Genomic DNA, 16340 nt, shown 5'->3' on the forward strand with positions numbered 1-16340 from the left:
TCATTGTTCTTGATGCTAAAAGGGTAATAACTGATACCACTGCACTTACTGTTCCTCAACAGTGACCCCTCATCGTCTCTGCTCTTACCCTTTCCCTGACATGATGAGCTGCCATAGATGCTACTAAGGTTCTTCCTCAATTTCTCTGGATTCCCTCATCTCCTGTCGCAGGACTCTCCTTCCTCGTCCTGATGAGGAAGGAAGGACGGACCTACTGGCTGTAGATGAGAGGGGTAAAAAGGCATTCTAGCATTAAGATAGCTTAAAAGAAGAACAACTCGTTTTGCTCTGCGACACTTCGTTGTCACGATTGTTTGTTGTTGTTGTTTTTATCCATCATTACGTTCGTCCTATACCAGGACGCCACATGGTAGCACCTCTCCGTTCAACTGGTACGATTCGGAATATCTGCTAACTAATCCCACCGGCCCACCCATGGGAAATGGTAAGAAAAGCGCCCGATTGCGCGACGCGAGAGGACGATTCATTAAAGCGAACCCTTCAAGACGCTCATCTCCCGTCACAAGCGGGGTTCCCGGCGACGACGCTGAGGCCATTGAGCAAGATATGGCGCGACCAAGATTACACCACGTAATGACCGAACAGCAACATGGTGGCGATCGAGTGGAAAGAGCTCCTATTCATCCCATGTCGGATGGGAAGACGTGTGGACACGGGCCCATGATATGGTGGATCTTTGCTTTGTACATCGGCGATGGGAGCATCATCGATGCGTCAATATAGATGTTGCCGTGGAGGATCGCATCTAAGGGACTGTGCACAGTTCTCAGGGTTATTTGGCCATTGTTAGAGGTCTAGGCTATTGGGGTGATAACTACCAGAAGTCTGGTGTGCTGAAGGTCTGGTAGGATTAGGGTTTGGCCCGATAGAGGTTTGATCCGTTGGGAGACCTGTTGGTGGTTGGTCCTAAGAGAAGTTACCATCCACTTACCGATGCAACATCGAAGAATAACAGTAGTTATTTGTTCATGCTACACCTCGAGGTAGGTATATTCCATGGAACATCGCAGTCTCATTATCAACCAACTAACGATCTTTTAGATCCGACTCAAAATCTATGAGTACGTTGTAGCCATTGAGGCAAGAGACATGACCTATGTATGTCGCGCTCTCTATCAGATGGGTCCAGAGCTCCTTGCGCAACGAAGTCGATATTACCTCCTTATTAGGTCTGCATCATGGCGGTGCTGCTTGATCACCATGTTTCCACCCTGATGAGTTTAGACATAGGCAAACAAGGGTTACGAACACTTCAAATGTTTTTTTGCTCATATATATGTATGGGGTCGGATGGTGGTAACTGCGCGTCCACGCACGACGCGAGTTGGAGTAGTGGGGCAACACTAAAATTGACCGGGGTACGTAGACCGCTTACTATATTTGGAAAGACTGGGATTAAAGTGGTGGCAGAATTTAATTTTCTAGAACTTTTATGGTACAACATTATCGTCAATTCATGTCGTGACAGAAAGAATTAGGTGATAATTCAACGGGTATTCTCGCGATTCCTATGATTTCTGCCTCGGTTTAGAGTATCCATTCTTGCACAATGAGTAAACGAAAGCGCGGTTCTAACAAGGCTGGCGCAAATGGCAGCCAGCCTGCGCAAAAGCGAACGAAGATTGATCAATCTGCGCAGAATGTTGTTGAGGCAGCAACCCTTGATCTTGAAAAGTCACCCTTCACCGAGACTTTGAATGGAGATGCTCGAAGACGAGAAGCGAAGGTATACGAATTACTCGGCAGCGCTGATAGCGACGAGCGAATTGCTGCTGCCGACGCGCTCGTCACCGGACTTTTGCTCTCATCGGAAGCAGCTCTCCAGAGGCATCTTGACAATCGTCTGTTTCGCGGTCTAGCGAGCTCGCGGAATGCTTCTCGAGTAGGCTTCAGCCTTGTGATAGCTGAGATACTGAATCAGCTATTCGGATCCAAGGCTTTGGCCAAGTCGAAATACCCTGGCTTAACATTCGATAAGGTCTTGAACATTTTAGTGGAGAAGACCACGCCTAGCGGTCATGTTCCCGGACAGGAAGAGAGGGATTGCTTCTTTGGTCGCTTATTCGGTTTGCAGTGCTTCGTCGAATCTAAGATTCTCTTTGACGAGGCGTCAAGATGGCCAAAAGTCTTAGAACTACTATTAGGGATGGCCGACAAGAAGGTTTGGATACGGTCGCACTCTGCGTGGGTTGTTGTTGAGTCGCTGCCTCAAATGGGGCAGGACAGAGCAGAAGCAACCCTTCAGCAGCTCTCTGATATTGGCCTTGGCAAGACTGCAGAGGGTATCGGAATCTGGATGAAGGCGCGAAGTTGCTACCCCGACTTGAAGACGCCCGCAAAACCTTGGCATGATCCTATGAGCCCTAGCGTTCTGCCGGAAGTTGCTCGAGTCCTCAAGGATAATGTGGCGCAAGACAACGGGGAGGACACAGCTGTCACCAAAGCCAAGCAAGGTGGCTGGACTGCTCAATTGCACTTTGTCTGGGATCTTATACTTGCGACATTCATCGGACAGCATACTAATCCGAAGGAGAGCAAAGACCAACTGAGGCTTTTTTGGACGACTGTTGTTGATGGTGAGTTTATCTGTTATGGAATTGTTGAATATCCTAATAAGTTATCTAGATGGGCTCTTCTCCAAAAATGCTTCCGATGCGCAGAAATTCCGCGGTTTCGTCATATTCCAGAAATTCCTCCAGGGATTTGCGTCAGACAAGCCAAATTTGGCTAGGGAATTATTTACCCGAAATCTGATGAAGTGCCTGATGAATCAAGCTGCCAAGGAAGACCGATATCTTCATCGAGCTGCGCTAAAAAGCCTTCAATCGATGGAAAAGGCCGTGCAAGCCTCTCCTGAGCTCTTATTACCAGTTCTCAAGGAGGTTCTTGGGAAGCACGGAGCTTATGACTTCGACCAGCGAACCAGTACCAAGACGGTCGAGAGCCTGCTTCAATGGGTCACCCCAGACGATGCGAAGAACGTTCTCAAGCTTCTTCGAGATCCTGTTGTTATCGCGAAAGAGTAAGGACCTCCACTTTTTATGGTATAATTGATTCACTAATCAATTACTAGCAATGAATCCGCCGAAATCGAGAAACTCAGGCAAGTCTACGCTGGCTATGTGTCAAAATTAGCAACGCAGGCAAAACCGGTCTCCGAGGCTTCTAATAACGGCGATGACACTATCAACATTGCGGAGCTCGGTGTCAAGGAATTAGCGGCATGCGCCTATTCGGTACAATCGCAATTTAAACCTGAGCTTTCAGATAAGTCAAGAGAGGCCTTCCGCAGGTTACTCGCATCTACGATTGGAAAGGTCATGAAGCGACGAGCCGACGCTGAGTACTTATGCAATGCAGTAATCTCAGTTGAGCCCACAGCTGTGAACATGAGCGGAGAAATCAAAGCTGAGCAAGAGAACGCATTAAAGGCCATGCGTAAATTGCTGAAAGCCGGCAAAAAGTCGGATAATAAGAAATCAGGGGCATCTGTTGGTCTCGCTCTATTGTATGCCATCACTATCCTACAACTATACGATGGGGCGCCGGATGCAATTGACATTCTACAAGATCTGGAGCGATGTTCCGAGAAGATGAAGAGCAAGGAAGGTGGGAGCTCAGAGCTCCTGGTGGAGATACTGCTATCGTTGGTTTCGCGGCAGTCACCTATGATGCGGCAGATTAGCGAGCAAGTCTTCGAGGCATTCACCTCGCAATTGTCACCCGAAGCCCTGGAGCTTCTAACGGAGCCACTGGTCGCGGAAGAAAACGAAAAGGGGTACCAAGCGCTATTCGAGAATCTGGAGGATGAGGATATGGAGATGGAAGACGCCGAGGACTCGAGTTCCGAAGATGAAGTCGAGGACGTTGAAGAAGACGAAATTTCGGAAATTGGCTCTGATGTCGAATTCGTCACTCTTAACGGCGCAGAGACCGAGGCAGGTGACGAAGACGAGGACGAAGACGAAGATAGCAGCCCCGAGGACGAGGATAACGAGCAAGCCGAGGCCAACGCCAAAGAACTCGCGGACCTCGACGACGCGCTCGCCAGAGTCCTAAGAAGCCACCGTCTAGACAAGGACAAAGAGGCCGAGTCCTCAGACAACGACTCGGACATGACGGACTCGGAAATGATAGCCCTAGACGAGAAGCTCGTCGAAGTCTTCAAACAGCGGGCCAAGAAAACGGGCAAGAAGAAGGAGAAGAAAGACGCCAAGGAATCGGTCGTCATGTTCAAGCACCGCGTCCTCGACCTCCTCGCCCTGTACCTCAAGCACGAGGCCGCGAACCCGCTGGCCTTCTCCCTCCTCCTGCCCCTCCTCGACCTCGTGCGCACCACCACCGCCAAGCCCCTCGCCAACAAGGCCGGCGCCGCGATCGAAAACTTCGCCAAGGCGTTCCGGAAGGCGCGCACCACCGCCGCCGTCGCGAGCAGCAGCGAGGCTGGTAGTAGTAGTAATAGTAGATTCGTCGCGGAACCGCTGTTCACGCTGCTGAGGCAGATCCACGAACAGGCGGCTAGGGACGCGTCACACGCGCACAGCCGGGCGGCGTCGGCGGCGAGTCTGCTGGTCGCGTCGAGCTTGGTTGTTGATAAGGCGAATGTGGAGGGGGTTAACGAGGTTTATGCAAGGACGTTTGCGAGGTGTCAGAGGGGCGAGATGAAGGTCCAGGGCTTCTTCTTTACGGATTGGGTTAATTGGGGGATGGGGCATGCGGCGAATGCGGCGAATTTGAGTGCGGGTGCTGGTGGGGGTGTTGGTGTCGGTACTGGGGGACAGGTATAGGGAGTGTCGTGAAGGCGTCGTGAAGGCGTGCGATTCGAGGATCGAAGAGCCTTGGCTAGATCGGTGATACGAGGTATCCACAACATGTGCATGTGCGGGCAGTTTCTGCTGAAGCATAATTGGAGAATTGTGGTCTTGCCTGTTACCTATCACAGTGAGCTATGCTTCGTGCTAAATCTTTCATTACGCGCGTAAGCGCCCAGCTTCCACTATATTTTTCATGTACGGGAATTGTGTTTTGAAAACTCCTTCCTAGCTTCTTAGATCTGCCAGTTACAGGAGTTGTTCTCGATAATCTAGGCGGCGGGGCACGACATGACCTTCATTCTAACTACCAAACTACACCTAATCTCGTCGTAGTCGATTTCTATTGCGCATGAATTAGCACTGGCATATTTCCTCCTTTATCTGTAGCACTTTTCCTCTCGGTTAAATGCGGCTCTTGTGTCGTCAACGTGCACCTCAGTCATTACCTATTGAGACGAGAGGTGCGTCCTAGGTTCGGGACGCCATAATTTGGACAAGGCTCCGCAGGATCTTATCAGTAGGCTTGAACATAAAAATTGATGATAGCAAATTATTGCCTGGCTCTTTTCGATCGTGTGGTGTCTGCCTAGACACATCAGAAGGTAGCATGAAGGCAATTCGTTGCGAAGCACTTCTGTTAGTTTTGCTTCAGAGGTGCGGTCATTATTGCGGTTATTGAGAAAATAATTTTTTTTTCACCGCCTAGTGCTGTCTCGGCGCACAATGATCCCCGGCCTGGAAACAGGCTGTGGCTTGCTAACCGCCAGCTGTATCTCATTGCAGGGCTACTAATCCTTCTTCCCTGGTCTGAAGGTGCCCACGTGGTCGCTCGTCTGATAGTGTACATAGGTACCTATCACAGCTGAGCCCCTGCTACCTGGTAGCTGGCGTGGCTAATCCAGCTGGATTATGCGGGAAGTACCTGTTGTATAGAAAATAAGGGCAAATTTCCCATGCGTCGGCGGTTCTGTGCTCACCTAGGTACCTAGATGGATCCCTGAATCATCGGAATTCGTATCTCGAGATGATTGTTAGGCATTTTCATAGCAGATGCCCTACCTAAGGGATATTTATCACGAGCAATGCTTCTAATGTCGCGCCTTAGTCGAGCAAACTCTAGGCAGGAATCCTGCAAGCTTCTCACGGCTCCACTACTCGTTTGAGCCTTGCGGCGAGGTTGACGGGCTGTCTTTCCACTCATCAGATTAAACGCCAACGCCCTGCTCAGACTATCAACTATTTCGCCCCAGTCCGTGTAACAAAATTTGATAAAAATAACTCTTCATATCAGGATGGTGTCCGATGCTTCCCTGATTAGGTTATTTAAAGCCTCATTTAGTGAGTCATTAAATATTAAAAAGCACCCCGTCGGGGTATTATAATAACCCGATTTTAGGACTTTTTTAACCTTTATTTTATGTTTAATTAGTAAATTGTTAATTATATATGCCTTTAAAAAAAAAGAATTATAAAATAATATAATTTTTATATTTATTTTATAAATTTTTTATATATTATTATAATTTTTATAATTAATTTTATTAATTTTTTTATTTTATTTTTTAATTAATAAAAAAAGTTTAATTTTATTTAATAATTAAAGTTTATTTTTAATAATAAATATAATTTTTTTAAATTTATTATACGCGATAATTATATATATATAATAATAAAATTTAAATTTAAATTAAAGGAACGTTTATTTATTAAATTTAAATATATTTACGGTAAAATTATATTTTATAATTTAAAGTTAATTATAATAAAAATTAATGTTAAATTAAAATTAAAATAATTAAAAAACTTTCCGGTTTTTTTTAAAATAATTATTTTTATTAAAAATATTAAAAATATATTTATAAATAATTTTATTAATTAAAAGTTTTTAATTATTAATAAAAATAAAAAAATAATTTTTAATAATTTTATTATAATTAATATATTAAACTTTAAACGGAATGTTAATATTTCGGGGTTAAAAATAAATTATTCGATTACGTATTAAATATTATTAATTATTTTAAAGTTTTAATAAATATTTTTAATAATAATAACCGGCATTTTTTTAATAAATATTATATACGTTAATATTTTTATTTTTAAATTATTTATATTAAAAAATATAATTTTTAACGTTTTTATTTTATTTTAATTTTATGGGATATATTTAAAAAAAAAAATCCATGTATTTTATTTTTTTTTTTATTAAATATAAATATAATTTATAAATTAATTATATAATATATTTAATTTAACGGATAAATAACTTTTAATTTTTTATTTAATTTTATATCGTGCGGGCGTATTAAACGAAAATTTAAAATATTAATATTATTTATAATTTATTTTTTATTTTTAAACTTTTAAAAAAATAAAATAAAAATTAAATTAATAATTCGTATTTATTAATTTAAAATAATAATTAACCGAAAACGTAATTATAATTAATGGTTTAAAATATGTTTATTATTTTTTTATATAAATTTTTATTTTGTTTTTTTTTATATTATTTAATTAATGAGATATTTAAAAAATAATAAAAAATTATTTATTATTAAAATAAATTAATAAAAGTCATTAAATAATATTATTATAAATATACTTTTAAAATTAATGCCGGGTTATTTTCGAACGGTTTAAAATTATTTATTTATTTTATAAAAAAAATTTCCGGACATTATATTATATTTATTAATAATAAATATATTTATATTTTTTTAATTTTTTATTTTTTTTATAAAGATTTTTTTTTTTTCTTATTAAAAAAGTTTATTATTAAGTGAATTATAATGTTATTAATATAAGTGTTAACGGATTTTAACATTATTATTATTTTTATTTTTTTATATTAGTTTTTTATTTTTAACGTTTTTATTAAGTTTTATATAATTATATTTTTTTTTATATTTTTTTTATTTTTTAAATAATAAAATAATTAAAATAATATATTAAACGATTCCTCGCTGTTTTTTTATTATTAAAAATTATTAATTAAATTAAAATATCGGAATATAATATTAAAAAATATAACTTATTTTTTATTAAAGCTTTTATTTTTCGTTATTACCGCGTTAATATCCGTTTAAATTTATTTTAAATAATATTTTATCGTAATATATATAAATTATATATTTTTTTTTTATTAGTTTATTATCCGGGAAATTATTATTTATATTTAATAATTTTTAATTTTTTTTTTTTTTCGTGTTTTATATTTAGGGTGGCGTGTGTCGGTGAATTTAAATTTTTTATATTTTTTATTTTATTTATAATTTTACGTAACTTTATTATATTAAATAAATTTAATTCGTTTTTTTAATTTTTAATATTAATTATAATAATTTTATTAATTATTTTATTTTACGTTATTATATTTAATATAAATATATAATTATTAATTAATGTATTTTTATATTATTATAGTTTTAATTTAATAAATATTTTATTAATTATTATAATATTACCGGTTTAAAAACTTCGTGTTAATTATTCGATGTTAATTTTAAATAATGGCGTTCTTGCTTTTAAAAAATTATATAACGAAAGTTTTATATTTTTTATAAAAGTATTAAGTTTTTATATTTTTTTTTTTTTTTTTTTTTTTTTATTTTTTTTTTTTTAAGATTATTATTATTTTTATTTTTATTATTAAAATCGTTTTTTTTATATTTTTAATTATAGTTTATTTTTATAATTTATATTTTTTTATTACGTTAAATATTTTTACGGTTTTTTTTTAATAATATGAAATTATTATTATAAAATTTAATTTTATTTAAATTATTTATTAATAGTTTTTTTTAAATGTTTATAATAAAATTTAAATTTTTAAATAAAAATTTTTCTTAAGGAATAAATAAACTTAATTTAATAATTATTATTCGGTAATAAATTTTATTTTTATTAAATTTTAAAAGGTAAGTGTTAATTAATAAAAGTATGAACATTTTTTTTCATTTTATAATATATTAATAAAACCGGTTATTTTTTAAAACACCGTTAAACTCTTTATATTTTTTTATTTATTATTTTAATTTTAATATAATTTTCATAATAAATGCGTAATTATAAAAATATAAGTTTATAAAAATTAATTTTTAATTTATATACGTTTTATAAAAACTTGGTTTAATGTTAATTATTTTATATAAAATGTTTTTTTTTTAATTAAATTTTTATTATTATTTAAAGCTTTATTTATAAGGTTTTAAAGGTATTTTTATTATTTATAAATCGTAAAATATAAAATATTAAAATGGATTTAATATTATTTTAATTTAAAATAATAAAATATATTATATTTTAAAATATAATTATAAATTTCGAACGTTAAAAGTTTTTAATTATTAAATATATGGTTTAATATTTTAATTATAAAGTTACGGGTTTTTTTAATTTTATTATTTCGATTAATATATTCCGGGTATATGTTTAATATATAAAAACGCGTTATTACGAAAGTAAGTTTTTAATTTATTAAAAATCGGTTTTTTATAACGTAATCGGTGATATATTATAATAAAATAAATATTTTTATAACCGTGAAAATAAACGTTATATTATAATTATAATATAACGTTATTATTATTATTATATTTTATTTAACGTAATAAATTACGTGGTAAATAATGCGGAAAATATTTTTTTTATTAATATATATTTAGTTTATAAAATTTCACGGGTAATTAAAACGATATAATTAATTATTTTTACCCCGAACCTTTTCTTTAATATTTTTCAAGTATTTATAATAAATTAATATATATTTATAATTTTATATAATAATAATAATAAAATATGTTTTTTTTTATTATTTAATTTTTAATATATTTAAATTTTATTTTAATTAATTTAATGATTTTATACGGTTTTTTATTAAGTGTTTTTAGTTCGAGATTTTTTTATTAAAGTTTTCTTTGAAATATTCGTTTATAAATTAAAGGAAGTTTTATATTTTTTTTTTATTATTTTTTTTAATAAAATTAAGAAAATAATTTAAAAAATTTATATTGTTAAAAAATTAAAGAAATTTATAAAAATAAAACGTTTAACGGTTATTTATTTTTATTATTCCGAAGTATTAATTAATTAATTCGAAAATTTCGTTTTATATTAAATTTTTAATAATTTTATTAAAAAAAACTTTTAAATATATATGAAATTATTTAATTAATATTATCGGGTTTTAATTTATTTTTTTATATTACGTTTTATATTATTATAATACGTATTAATTTAATTATTTTTATAAATTTCGTAATTATTATATGTTATAAAATTTTTTATTTATTTTTATACGAATTAGTAATAATATATTATTTAAGTTTATTATAAATTATATAATTAATAAATTATATTTAAGTATTATGTTTTTTATTTTATTACGGGCTTAAATTTTTTTTTTATTTATTAAAAGTTATTATTTTTTAAAAATAATTATTTATTTTAATAATTTTTATATATTTAAGTTTAAGATTTTATAAGTTTTATATAATTTACGATTAATTATTAATAATTATTTTTAAATTATATTTTTATAAATTTTTAATACGTTATTAAATAATAATTTTTTTATTTATACGTAATTAATATAACCGTTATTATTTTTTATAATTTTATTAAAAATTAAAAATAAAAATATTAAATATATTACGGTTATTATTTTATATTAACGTAATTTAATAACCGTTTATTTATTATAAAATAATTAATTAAAATTTATTTTTATTAATAAATAAGAAAAATGAATTATATGATTTAAATGTGAAATTTTTTTTATTATATTTTTTTTGGTTTTATTTTTTTTTATTTAATGTAGCGATCGGGTTTTTTAATCCGTATAATAAAATAATAATAAACGTAAAAATAAAATAATAAGGATTTTAATAATTAAAAAATTTATTTCCGAAAAATATTTATAAGTATAATTAACCGTTATAATTCTTTTTAACGATCCCCGGTTTTTTATTTTTATTAATCCGGTTTTATAATTTAATATTTAAAAATTATTAAATAAATTACGTTTTTTAAGCGTTATTAATTTAATCGTTATTTAAATTAAAAAAACCGGATAATATTATTATAAATAATAAATATATCGGGTTTTTTTAATTAATTAAATTTCCGGTAATATTAACTTTTTTATTTTCGTGTTTTATAATTACGTTTTTTTTTAATAAAATATTTTTTATTTTTTTTTTTATTTTTTTTTATTTTTTTTTATTATTAACTTCGTTTTCGCGTTTTGTTTTTTTATTATTAATATTTTAATTTTTTTTTTCGTTTTATATGGGATTTTTATTAATTAGTTTAAAGGTATAACTTATTTATTTCATTATTTTTATTATTACGTTATTAACGTGGGTTACGTTTAAGAAAATTTTCGGCGGTAAAATTTTTTTTTAATTATTTTATAATTTTTAAAATGTATTATTTAATAGGATATTTTAATAAAAATGGTTGTTAAACTTTAATTATAATAAAACTTTAATTATTATTAATTTTTAAATTTTTAAAAACGGTAATAACTTATTTTTTTTTAATTTTTTAAAATTATATTATATCATATGTATATTTTTAAAAACATTTTTAATATTATGTGGTAACATTTCCGCTACCCGATAAATATTATTTATAAATATTATTATATATTTTTTTATTTTTTTATATATTATATTTATTAATTAATTTAATAAAGGATTAAAAATGTATTTTATTATTATACCGAAAACGTATTTTAAAGTTAAAAAATTTTTTTTAAAAAGTTATAATTTTTTAATAAATGTAAAGAAAAAATAAACGCATAATATACGTAATATATTTAATTAATAATTTAAAAGTATACGATTTTTTTAAAAACTTTTATTACATGTATTATATATGCGAACGATTTTAATATTTTTTAAAAAATATTTATTATAATTATCATGGTATAATTTTTTTTTTAAATTTACCGAATTAAAGTCGGGATTTTTTTTAAATATTTTTTATAATATTTTATACATGTAAAACGAAAAGGAATTATATAATATTAAATTAATATATTTATTAATATATTATATTAAATATAATCGGCATTAATTTAATAATAATTAATTTAAATTTTAAGTTTAATTTTAAAAGTTTAAAATATAACTTATTTTATATTTAAAATTTACGGGACGTAAAAATAATTTTATTTTTAATTTTTTTTTTTTTTTTTAAAATTATATTTAATATTATTTATAATGTCTTATAAGGTTTTTATAGCGTTTATATTTTTTACGTATTCTTTTCGTTAACGTGGTTATTTTAAGTTTTTTTTTTATTATTATAATTATTTTAAGTTTTTTTTTTATTATCGTAATGTTTTAAGATTTTATTCCTTTTTTTAAAAAACTTTTAATTATTTTTTTATTTATTAAAAAATTTTCCGTTAATATATAACGATTAAATTTATTTAAACATTTTTAAATATATAATATAAAAAGTATAATTTAACGTATTAATATTTTTTTATTTATTAATGGTTATTTATTTTATTTAATTTTTTTTTTAAACGAAAACTTTAAATTAAGTTATAATAAGAAAAGTTTTTTTTTTAAAAAGTAAAATTTATAAAGTTTTATTATAAATAAAAACTTATTTTTTTTTTAAAATAAATATTTCTTTAAAAATATTAATTTAAAAGGTAATTTTTTCTTTATAAAAATTTAAATTTAAAATTATTTTTATTAATTATAAATTATATTAAATTATTAATATTTTAATTATTAATAAAAATGTAAATATATAAAAACTATAAAACTTTATTATAAAAAAGTTTAAAAAAAACGAAATTTTTATTATTATATTAATAAAATTAATATTTTATTATATGCATTTATATTTAATTAATATAAGGAAATAATAATATATAAAAATATAAATATTTTTATAATAATTTTAAAAGTTATTATTTAAATGTTAATTTAAGTGTAATAATAATATTAAAAATTATACATTAAATAAATAAAAATAAAATAAAAATTATATAAATACGTTTTTCTTGTTTATTAATTTTTAATTTTTTCTTTATTATAACTTATTTTTTATTTTTTTTTATATAATTTATTTAATTTATTTTCCATTATTTTAAACTTAAATTTATAATTATATTTATAATATTTATTATTTTTATGCGTAATGGTTAAAATTTTATATATATAAAATTTAATTTTAAGGTTATATTTATTAATTAAATTATTTTTATAAAAAAAAAAAAAAAACGAGTAATTAATTAAATATGGTAATTACGAGTTGTTTTTTAATGTTAAAATTTCATTATTTATATTATTTATATTTAATATTAAGGATTTATTATTTAATGTTTATTATTATTTCGAAAAATTAATAAATTTTATTTTTATTTATATTTTTAATTTTAACGATTACGAGAAATAAATGAATTAATTTATTATTATTTAAAAAACTTTATATTTATAAAAGTTCCGTATAAAATTAAAGGATAATCCGGATATTAATAATACGTGGGAAATATTAATAATAATGTTTTTTTCGAACATTTAATTATAAGTTTTATAAATGTTTTAATGTTTTTTATATATTAATAAATTATGATTTAATTATTTAATAAGTTATTTAATATATAATTATTAAATAATATTTTTAACGATATAGTTTAAAAGTAATAAATTGGTTATTTTTTTTAAAGTAAAGTTTACATGAATTTTAATTTAATATTATTATCGTTAAATTAAAATATAGCGGAAAAGTTGCGAGATAATAACGTTTTTATAAAGTTTTAATTTTATTTTAATTTTTTTAACGATTAAAATTAAAATAATTTATTAAAAAAAAAAGCGTATATTTTTTACGTGTATTTTTTATTTAATGAATCCGTTCGAAAATAATATATTTAAGTTTATAAAAATGAGAAATTAATTATAATAAACGGCGAGTATATTTTTTATTTAAGCCGTATTATTAATAAATTTAAGGATTTTTTAATGGCGAAAATTAAATTTAAACCGAATATTTCGTTCGAATGTTTTTTTATATATATTATTATAGTTAAAAAAAGCTTGTAACGTTTAACGGTGTAAAAAGTTTAAATTATTTTAAAAAAATTATTATTTTTTTTTAAAGTTAAAACAATATTATAAAAAAAATTTAAATTATTTACCCGAAATTAATTAATTTTATTAATTTTAAGTATATTATAAATTACGTTAAAACCGGATTTATAAAATTTACTTATTATATTTATATTATTTTATTTAAAATAAAAAATATTTATTAATAATAATAATAAAAATAATAAAAAAGATAAAAATCCGTTACCGGTAAAACGTAAACGTTAAATATAAAATATTAATATATGGAAAAATAATATTTATTAATAAGTAAATTTTAATTAATAATATTATATAATATTATATATAATGTTATATTTTCATTTATTTTTATTAAAAAAAAATGAATAAAAATAACGAAAAAATTAAAACATAAAGGAAAAAAATATATTATTATTTAATATTTATTAATTTTAATAAATAAATTATTTATTATTAATAATTTTTTAAATTTTTTTTTTTTATTAAAATTTATAAATTTTTATATAAATTAATATTAATAAATTTTATAATTTTCTTATAATTAAACATGTAATTTTAATTAATTAAATAAATTTAATTATTAAAAAAAATTAAAAATATAATGTAAATAAATGTTTATTTATAATTATAAAGATTTTTATTTATTATTTATAAATTATTTAAATATATTATAATTATATATTAAAAAAATAAATCATGTATATATTAACGTTAAATTTAATAATAATTAAATTATTTTTATTTTTTTAAAGTATTAAAATAAGGTTTAAATGGTTATATTAAAATATTATTATTAAAATATCCGTTATTATTAATATTAAAATTAAAGTTAATATTAAAAGAAAATAAAAATAATAAAATATAATTATTTAAGTTATATATTAATAAATAATCCTTAAATTTTTTATTATTTAATTAATTATTATTATTAATGTTTTTTTTTTATTAATTAAATAAATTATTCGTTTTTTATTTATTAAATAAACTTAACGGCATTTTTTATTCCCGGTAAAATAAGTTTTATTTTCGGAATTATTATTTTTATTTTTATTAAATTTTAATCCGCGTACTTGTGATATAAAATTTATTTTTTTAATTATTATTTTTATTAATATGTTGTAAAAACTTTATTTACGGATTTAAAATATAAAATAAATATAACGGGTTTATAAAAGTTAAAATGTTTCGTTATTAAAAATTAATTAAATAAAACGAACGAATAAAAATTCTTAAATAATGTTATATATTTTTTAACATTTTTTATTATATTAATATTTATATTTAAAAAATATTTACGGTTATAAATATAAGAAATAAAAGATTAACTTATATTTTATATCGGTAAATTTTAAGAATAATATTAATTTTTTTTAATTAAATATAAAATAAATGTTTAAATAAAATATAATATTATTATAATAATTATTTATAAAATGAATATAATAATTAAAGTAATATTAATTTATTTTATTTAAAATAAATTAATATTTAATAATTTTAAAAACGACGTAAATTTATTTAATGCCGTAATATATTTATATAATTTAATAATATTTATTATAAATTATTATTATTTTACGAAATATCTTTAAAAAAATATATATTTTATAAATAAAAATTAAAAAAATTTTAAACGATTTTTATAAAAAAAATAAGTTTTTATAAAAAAATTTTTAATAATTAAAATTAAATATTATAAAATATTAAATTAATGTAAAAATTTATTAATAAAAAATTTTAAAATAAATCGATAATTTATAACGTATTATTAAAATAATTTAAAATAAATAAATAATATTTTTTTTTATAAAATATTTCGTTATTTAATTAAAAAAAAAATATTATAATATTATTTATTTTAATTAAATAAAAAAGTTTTATATTTAATTATAAATTTTTAATTAAAATATAATAAATTAAATAAATTAAATTATAATTAATATTATTATTATTTATTATTAAAAAATATAATAATAAAAAAATATTTAATAAATATATAAAATAATAAATATTAATGTTTAATATTATAATTTATATAATTATTTTAAAATTTAAAATATAAAATAATATAAATGATTATATTATTAATTTAATTAAATTTATAAATTTTATTTTTAAATAAATTATAATTATTAATTTAATAAATATAAATTAAAAATATATAATATATATATATATATATTATATATATATATACGTAACGGAAAATTTTAATAAAATTATTAAAAACGGAAAAAAAAATTTTCCGTATTTTTAATAATATAAATATAATTTAATTATATTTTAATTATATTTATAATTATAAAACTTATTTTTTTTTTTATTTTTTTATTTAAATAATTTTATATATAAATATATATATATTTTTATAATTTTAATTATTTAATTTTATTATAAAATAAATTTATTT

General features: G+C 24.9%; 1 protein-coding gene across 1 annotated transcript; it reads left to right on the forward strand.

Moving 5' to 3' along the window:
- Nucleotides 1-1425: 1425 nt before the first annotated feature.
- Nucleotides 1426-5314, forward strand: F4807DRAFT_356282 (DNA polymerase phi-domain-containing protein). Its single transcript, XM_047995514.1, has 3 exons — nt 1426-2597; nt 2647-3043; nt 3095-5314. Exons 1-3 carry the CDS (start codon nt 1571-1573, stop codon nt 4806-4808), a joined length of 3138 nt encoding a protein of 1045 aa, XP_047848763.1. The 5' UTR covers nt 1426-1570; the 3' UTR covers nt 4809-5314.
- The last annotated feature ends 11026 nt before the right edge of the window (nt 5315-16340 follow it).

This window comes from Annulohypoxylon truncatum, assembly GCF_022578515.1.
Source record: "Annulohypoxylon truncatum strain CBS 140777 unplaced genomic scaffold F4807scaffold_62, whole genome shotgun sequence".
In the NCBI taxonomy this organism is placed as follows: domain Eukaryota; kingdom Fungi; phylum Ascomycota; class Sordariomycetes; order Xylariales; family Hypoxylaceae; genus Annulohypoxylon; species Annulohypoxylon truncatum.

Coding starts and splice junctions, on each gene's coding strand:
- F4807DRAFT_356282 (XM_047995514.1), top strand. CDS start 1,571: ATGAGTAAACGAAAGCGCGGTTCTAACAAGGCTGGCGCAAATGGCAGC. Junction 2,598..2,646: donor TTGGACGACTGTTGTTGATG/GTGAGTTTATCT, acceptor TAAGTTATCTAG/ATGGGCTCTTCTCCAAAAAT. Junction 3,044..3,094: donor CCTGTTGTTATCGCGAAAGA/GTAAGGACCTCC, acceptor ATCAATTACTAG/CAATGAATCCGCCGAAATCG.